Source organism: Polyodon spathula, chromosome 25, assembly GCF_017654505.1.
Source record: "Polyodon spathula isolate WHYD16114869_AA chromosome 25, ASM1765450v1, whole genome shotgun sequence".
Taxonomy (NCBI): Eukaryota; Metazoa; Chordata; class Actinopteri; order Acipenseriformes; family Polyodontidae; genus Polyodon; species Polyodon spathula.
The window spans coordinates 4,137,115-4,145,465 of NC_054558.1; the positions used below are offsets into that span (position 1 = coordinate 4,137,115).

Consider the following 8,351-nt stretch of genomic DNA (forward strand, 5'->3'; position numbering starts at 1 on the left):
GTTTCCTTTTTCAAATGTATTTTTTCAGGCTGTTGGTATACTTTGCTGTGTGCACTGGGAGGCCAGGTGACACAGTGGGCAGCCTTCGTGCTCTGGAGTCCCGGGTTCAAATCCAGTTCAAGTGAGTATTTGCCCACATCACAAAACAACCTCAATTTTTTTTCCTTCTTATTTGCTTTCAAACAATAAAAACAAATCAGGTGATTAATTCTATGATTTCCTACCATCAAAATATACATGCAAATGATTCAGATCAGTGGTTTTAATTATTTCACAGGCAAAAAGAAAGAAACATTTCAAGCATTTTCACATTTTATTGAGCGTTACAAGAAACCGAAACCTGTGTTCTGACCTGAGACGCTGCTACATTGCATTTACCAGCACCTGTGAAGCACTGAGCCAGCCGGCCGGGCAGTCCTTGCAAAGAGAGAGCCCACACACGCCAAGCTGAGTGAAAGGGAGCATTTCAAACTGGTGCCTAAATCCAGAGTCTTCGAGGGGCTCGCTGTGGTCCTGCTGGAGACCCAACACTGCCTCTTCTCCTGGTGCAGTTCATTCCCACATTTCTGGGTTTATATCACACTTTCAAAACCTGCAGCTTTCTGCATTTAACGAAGAGCAAGGCTTTGCAACACCAACGCAGTCTCGAGCAGAAAACAAGAGGCCTGATCGTAACCCTGAGGAGCCCAGCCTTTCCAGGAAGGGTTATCCTCCAACAGCGATGAAAACGACAAGAACCAGAGCTTGGAATCTCACAAGCATCTTAAGGAAATGCTTTGACAGAGACAGAAAAATCACTTTAAAAAAAAAAAAATAATATGAAAGGAAACCCAAGAACTCTGTCCGTGGTACACGTTTACACTGGTGGCACAGGGTTACACATAGCGGTTTGGTGGTGGTGGACAGACTGGTCCATATTTATAAACTAGGACTAGAAAAGGCCATGCCAGCACGTTTCCCCACCTGCAGTCCTCCTTCCCCCCCCCCCCACCAAAGTCCTTGCGAACCTTAACCTGGTCTGTCAAAACCCCAATGAAGTCGTTTCTCAGGTGAAGAGATTACTGAGCAGGCTGCCGTGTTTACAACAGAGGATGACAAACACACTTCAGCGAGCGGATATTTCCAAGCAGGGACGCATAGCAGTCTGATCAGGTCCAGTTTCACTGCGAGTTTAATAAGACACACCTGAGCTTGTTGCCTGCCCGCTGTGGCTGATCAAGATGATAGCACAACCTGGAATGGGTAAAACCGCTATGCAACAGGAGTCTTACTGCCATCCCTGAACTGCTTTGAAGACTGGACTGGAATGCCCAGTGCCAGCTGTGTGAGCCGGTGCTTTGACAGTCTGGGTGGATTTCTGTACTGCTGTCCCGTGCACACAGAAGACAGACATAAAACATGCTTGCTTTCCCCAGCCAGCTGGTCGAGGGTTTTTTTTTTTTTTTTAAAAGGACCGCAGCAAAGAGTAAAAGCCAACACTGAATGGCAAAAAAAAATAATTTTAAAAAAGGATGAAATGTGGTTATGCATAAAAAAGGTAATGATTTTCCACATCTTGACAACGATTTCGCCTCGTTCATTGTGTCAGAAGGCTCGAGGAGTCTAGCCTTCCTGTCCAGCCCCTTTACTGACAGTCTAACTGCTGCTGCTGCTGGGAGTGTAGAGAGGGGCAGAAGGCTGGCAGTGAGGTGGTTTTGCTCGCAGTGCACCACAGCGCTTTGGCCACAAGGTGGTGCTATTTTGTTGTGTTTTCAGACGGCTCGCTCTTCTGCTGTCGTTGCTGCTTCACAGGCCCTCTGCTGATTGACAGGAGTTCACGCAGACCTTTGTTCTCAAGCTAAACAAAAAATAAACATAAAAACATTTGACGTATGAATTCATTTAGGACGGCTGCTTGAGGTCCAAAACGTGCCAGTTTTTAACTTTAACTAATAAAGAGATTAATTCTGAAATCACCTCGAGTTTTTTGTTCAAGAGAGCGGACATCTGCCAGACCGGTTTCCTGGGTTCAGAACTGCTTTCAGTGAAGCCGTATTTAAAAAGCTCTGGAGCCAGGAAGGTGTCTGATGTTAAATGCATTGTTCCTCACTTAAAGCATCATTAACAACTTCAGTTCAGGAACTGATCAAACTCCTGGGAGCTGATCAAAACACACCATGAATAATGTTCTGCACAGGGCAGTGTGAGTTTGACGGCCAGTGTGTGGTTCGGTTCTGCTCACCTCAAGCTGTGCCAGTCTCTCCTGGACGCTGCAGAAGTGCTGGTCGTCCACATGGACCGCTTTCCTCATCATCTCTCCCATCTCACAGACCCGATCAACCTGGACCTGCACCTCCTGTAACACACACGCACACACTCAGCGAACACTGCCATCAGGAACACAGCACTGAATCAAACACACACACATGCACTCAGCGAACACTGCCGTCAGGAACACAGCACTGAATCAAACACACACACACGCAGCGAACACTGCCGTCAGGAACACAGCACTGAATCAAACACACACACACGCACGCAGCGAACACTGCCGTCAGGAACACAGCACTGAATCAAACACACACACACACACGCAGCGAACACTGCCGTCAGGAACACAGCACTGAATCAAACACACACACACACACGCAGCGAACACTGCCGTCAGGAACACAGCACTGAATCAAACACACACACACGCACGCAGCGAACACTGCCGTCAGGAACACAGCACTGAATCAAACACACACACACACACGCAGCGAACACTGCCGTCAGGAACACAGCCCTGAATCAAACACACACACACGCACGCAGCGAACACTGCCGTCAGGAACACAGCCCTGAACCACACACACAAGCAGCGAACACAGCCCCGAACCACACACACAAGCAGCGAACACAGCCCTGAACCACACACACAAGCAGCGAACACAGCCCTGAACCACACACACAAGCAGCGAACACAGCCCTGAACCACACACACACAGCACTAAATCAAACACTTTGTATAATTGTATAACGGAGGCCTGTACTAAACGGAAATGAGAGCGTGGCCACAGCCCTTCCTAAGCACACAGCAGTTATGTGCGTAAACTTTGATTTAATTCAAGCCAAAGCAGTTGTAGTGGATTTGTTGTACTTGGTTGAGTTTCACTCAGCTGGGTTTAGTTCAGCTGCGTTTCAGAGCGGCTCTACTGGACCTTGGAGTGCTCCTGGTGGAGGCTGAGCACTGGCTTGGTGTCCATCTTTTTCTTGGCCGTCATGAAGAGCAGCATCTGCTTGCGGTACTTCCCCATGATCAGCTCCAGAGCGTACTGGTGCTCCTCCAGGGACAGCCACAGCTCTGTAGGGACACCCAGTTCAGACAGGGAAGGAAGCTGGCAAACCACAACATTTCCATCCACCCAGAGCTTCAAACAGCCAGCCTACTGCAGACAGACCGTTTCGGCTCACACCTTCGTCACGAAAAACGGGACCCGTCTGAAACGTCTGCCTGCTTGAATTCAGTTATACTGTCACATGCATCTCATCGACTCGCATCTGTTTTAACTAGACGTTCAGAAACGGTTATTTTAAACCTTTTTTTTTAGTGCACTGCACAAGAGAAATGTACAGCTCTGGCCAAAAGATTCACCTACAATTTTAGAATTTATATATAATATTATATATATATATATATATATATATATATATAATAAATATAATTACAAAATGATATTGCAAAAGTCTACCAGAAGCAATAAAAGTGTTTCAGTAGTATTCATGTTAGATTTCAAACTTCACATTTCAATTCAAGGCAGTTTTAACAGGGGGATTCTGCTGTGCATGTGTTTGTTTCTCTGGTCTGCAGCCTGCTGGTTCCCCTCTCCCTGCTCCACACTCACCCCTGTTCTCTTGCTGCAGCTCCTTGATCTGGGTGTTTTCCTGCGTCAGCAGAATGTGGGGTTTGTATTTGGACAGGTCCTTCAGTTCTGGGCAATCTTCCTTGTACTGAAACAAAACCAATCCATACTCAAGCGGGCACTGCATAACAATCCTGCTGGACAGGATACTGCTGTTGCCAAACATTTAGCAGTTCGGTCAACGGAGAGATCAAGAGCTTCAACTCCTTGAGACATTCAGCAGTCACACCTGCCTCGTCTGGCACCGTCGTACCCCCTCTCCCTGCCCCCTTCTTCCCCTGGTTGAGCCCCTACCTTGTCTGGCAGGGCCATGCCCACCTCCCTCATGCCCTCCACGCGCTGGTTCAGGGCTCCAGACTGCTCGACCAGAGACTCTGCTGCCACGTCGTGCTCTTTCAGCCTCTCCAGCAGAGTGCGGGCATCTCCCAAGATCTTCTGCATCGTACAGGCCATCCCTGCATGGGGAGGGGAGGCTGTGAGGAGTTTACCATCAACCAGGGCTGTGTCGCCTCACTCAATGAAACTGTGGCAAGGTAGACAGCGCCAGCAAATCTGATGCTTCTGGCAGAGGCACGCATTGCGTGTCTCAATGTCATTTGAATACATTTATTGCAATAATGTACAGTGCAGTTTTTAAAATAAGAACTAGGCTAAGGGTTTGGCATGTTACCTTTAGCCCATATATTACGCAACGGCCCCAGCCTTTTCCGTTCACAATGTTCGAATCAGAAAGCGGAGTCCGCTTTGTTTACACTGCCCTAATTTACACGAACACCGGAGGCAACCTGCAGCAGCAGGCAGTTATAAATGACATCTTCAACTTAGCACCGCGTTAGCAATGCCCATCGCCTCAAAATAAACTTTCAACGGAGCGCAGCAGCTGTGACAGGACCCCCGTACCGCGTACGGAATATATCACGCTATATAACACCTAGACTTTGCATCGGATCCATCCGTCGAGATCACACTTCCTGTTGCTACAAGTGGAAACAAAAAATAGTCAAGTGTTTTTTTGACGTGCATTTCTTTCGCTGGCAATAATGTCCAGTCGCCGCTGTCCGAGCTGCACGACGAAACATCTTAAGGGAATGCCGGTCAGGACGATAACAACAAACACACCCTACCTGCTCTCGGACCCCCTTCAGCGGTGTCTCCGCGTACCTGACCCCGGGGCCCCTGCCTCTCCAGCCCGGCCTGCCCGCCTCTTCACTTCCGCTCCTGGACCGGGCCGCGCCTGCAGGGTCCTAGCGCCTGGCACACATTGAGAGGCATGTCGTGAGGGGCTTTACTGCCTTCATTAACTGCTTCTTGTTTTTTTTTTTTTTTTTTTTTTAACAGTCAGAATACCTGTCAGTTTGAGGAACCTTCAAACACACGTCTCTAGTTCTCCTTGAGGATGCCGGGTGTGTTTTGTATCTCGTTTGGTAACATTAACATTTTCTCCTTTCAAAAACACTTTTTAACTGGTTTAAAATATATTTCTACGTACTCGACCCTGAAAGTAACAATTAACTCTGAGTATTTAGGAAACTAATGTTGATGTTCCTTCATAGCTGTCAAATTTTCATACCTAAGGTGGCCATATGGCTCTGTGTTCAGAGGGACAGTTCAGGCTTGTCAACTCGCAACCGCAATGCATTGTGGTCCGTTTTACCTGTCTCAGGTACCATTCTCTCCTTTAAGAGAGAAGCAGGACTACACTTACCAGAATGCACTGGGGTGTGAGTTGAAAAGCCTGAACTGTCCCAAACTGTCCCGCTGAACACAGAGGCGTATGGTCTCCTTATTCATACTGGTGGCACATCCAAGCTTGTGTGGAATTTGGATTAGTAAATCTACACTTAATGAGTCAGCCCAAGTGTGTGTGTGTGTGTGTGTGTGCGTGTGTGTGCGTGTGTGTGTGTGTGCATATCCTTGACCCCAGAGCATGTGCAGTTCTGTGATCTGTCAGTGCGGCTCTGTTATCTGTTATCCTGTTTGTTCTGGTTCCACGATAAGCACTCGCAGCCAGCCTGCCTGATCCTCTGGGCTCCCTGTGAGGCAGCCGCGTGTTTGCAGAGAAGCGGTGCTGTCTCAAGCTGTCAGGGCTCTGTTAGACAGGCCCGGGGGTGCGCACCCTCTGGTGTGTGTCTGTTCAATGGCTGCCTCTAATCAAGGTGAGAGTGCATCTCTTTGCTGTGTGAGACCCGCTAGTGAAGTGAAGCGTCCTACAAGAGTGGCAGAGAAAACGCACTCTCAACTGGATGCGAGGTAGCCACACTTAGACACGTATCAGGAGTCCAGAAGCTGATATGAATGCCTCTGTTTATGCAGAGCGTGTCGTGGATTGTCATTGACATTCTGAGTGCAGAGATACACTCTCAACGTTGTTATAAGTGGAGCTGCTGCTAATAGGTTCCAAAGCGGATCTGGTTTTTAATTATATATGCCAGCAAACACTTAATCTGAGCAAACGCCTGGGAATACAGCGATTAACAAGACTGGAGGCATTGACGCTTGGTGTGTCAGGTGCAAGCGCGGTTCTAACCCTGAAATGAATTGCCGATCTTGGCTGGGGTTCCACAAGGTTCACCTCTCCCCTACTCTCCAGAGGCTTCCCAGGCTGAGCACACACCTGTTTGTCATATCATAGTCTAATGCAATCCAAAACTCACATAGGAGGCTGGGAGTGCAGGGTAGAATTCTGGGGCAAAATGACGGCAGTTCTAGTGAGTGCGACGGGCATGATAAGATTCCCTGCATTTTGAATTAGGATCACAAACCTAACCAGCCTGGTCAATCTAAAGAGCAGAAGGAGCAATTTAAAAATATTGTGTGACGTTTGTGAAGGGAAAACATGAAAAAGATTGTCGTTTTGACTTTGAGAGAGATCCCAGATTATCACATTACTCTGCAGCCAGCCTAACAGCACAGCAGTTAAAGATGCAGCCCTGCCAAACTGTTGCAATGAGGCTTAATCTTTAGTTCTTTAAGGGCCAGATCGCGAGACTGGTTGCTAGGGTTCAGCGAGGTCCTGGGTAAACAGTCCTCAGAGAGGAGCCAGGCGGGAGGGAGGCCTGTCCTCTTTAATTCAGCTGTGAGATGGATGGGAAGAAATCACTCACAGCAGCCTTAATTGAGTCTGCTAAAGAGCTGAGTAAGGCTTATAAGGAGTGCACCCCCAGAACCGCTCTGAGCCACTCATCAGCGCTTCATACACTTAACAAGACCGGTCTTGCTGCTAGCTGGGCTTTCACGCAAACCAAAGCAATTTTTGGCTGATAAAAACCACTATTATGTTTCCCTTTCCTCATTAAAAAAGGCTGCTACAATGTCCCGGTGGCACCCTTTCATTTGTTCCTGTGTTTGGTTATTTCGTGTTTTTTGTTGGTGGTGTATTTTTTTAAAGACATGAATTCAGAAGACCCTGCCTTGTACACCTCAGCGTGTATTTTGTTAAGCTCATTTCCCATGACTGCAGCATTGTTATCATGCTGTGTGCGATGCAGAGTAACAGGCTGACCTCAGAGAGCACAGGAACACCAAGCATTTCTGAGCGCTGGAACGGCTTCTGCTCCCCACAGTGAGAGCTCTGATCCCCGGGCTGAGAAAGTGCGGAGGCCACCCAGCTTGGAATGAGGCTCCTAGCCCGGGGTCATGCGAAGAGCTGGATTTATGGGACTCGGAGCTGTGAAGGGTGCACTAGAAGAGTTCGGATATTCAAAGTATTGTTTTTTCACGGGGGGTCGGCGCTACTTAATCCACGTCCATTTGTTTTTGGACACAGGAAGTGTCAGCGATACTGACCACCATCAATCAACCACTAGCAGATTATTTAGTATTTATAAACACAGCATAGCGGGAATGTCTTAATGAGGACTATTTCCTGACGCCCCCCCCCCTCCTGAATTGTTGGTGTTTAACTATTTCAGTGCCAGAACTGCTGGCTCACATCCCCAGTGAGGTTTTTTTAACAGCTACAGACACCCTTTCAAACGCCTATAAAAAATATCTACTGTATAATCAAAAGACAAATCAGACAAAAGCTCGTGGGCTTATGTTACCCGCTGTTTCTGTGAAAATGCAGTTTTGTTTCATATATAAGCACATGGCTCCTGGGGAGGGGGGGTGATGTGTTTATAAACCAGCTTGACTGCACTCCAGCATGGTCAGTTGTGACGATCTCATTGATAGAGCACCACATTAAAACCTATTTATAACAGATCACTTTTTATCAATGTAGCGCCCCCTGTTGGTCTCAAACCCCACTTGCCTAGGAAAGCTACTGAGGATGACATGAATGATCTAATACAGGAGCACCAGTACATCATGTGTGAGTGTGTGTTACAGTTATGGATGAAACCTGACAAGAGAAAGGGTTACGGGGGGGGGGGGGGGGGGGGGGGGGGGGGGGGGGGGGGGGGGGGGCTCATTAGCGAGTCAGATAACGGTTAATTGCCACGTCTCCCGGAGTAAACAGAACGGATG

General features: G+C 47.9%; 1 protein-coding gene across 1 annotated transcript; it reads right to left on the reverse strand.

The window, feature by feature from the left end:
* Nucleotides 1–982: 982 nt before the first annotated feature.
* LOC121300158 (suppressor of IKBKE 1-like) lies at nt 983–5,145 on the reverse strand. Its single transcript, XM_041228607.1, has 6 exons — nt 5,009–5,145; nt 4,179–4,339; nt 3,867–3,972; nt 3,183–3,325; nt 2,222–2,335; nt 983–1,837 (listed from the first exon to the last, which is right to left on the reverse strand). The coding sequence occupies exons 2-6, from the start codon at nt 4,335–4,337 to the stop codon at nt 1,736–1,738; spliced, it is 624 nt and encodes a 207-aa protein (XP_041084541.1). The 5' UTR covers nt 4,338–4,339; nt 5,009–5,145; the 3' UTR covers nt 983–1,735.
* Between the last annotated feature and the right edge of the window lie 3,206 nt (nt 5,146–8,351).

Bases quoted from the DNA above. Each gene is read 5' to 3' on its own strand.
- LOC121300158 (XM_041228607.1), bottom strand. From the start codon at position 4,337: ATGGCCTGTACGATGCAGAAGATCTTGGGAGATGCCCGCACTCTGCTG. The intron at 3,973-4,178 runs GTAGGGGCTCAA...GTTTTGTTTCAG, and splicing joins GCATGGCCCTGCCAGACAAG to TACAAGGAAGATTGCCCAGA. The intron at 2,336-3,182 runs GTCCAGTAGAGC...TGTGTGTTACAG, and splicing joins TCCACCAGGAGCACTCCAAG to GAGGTGCAGGTCCAGGTTGA.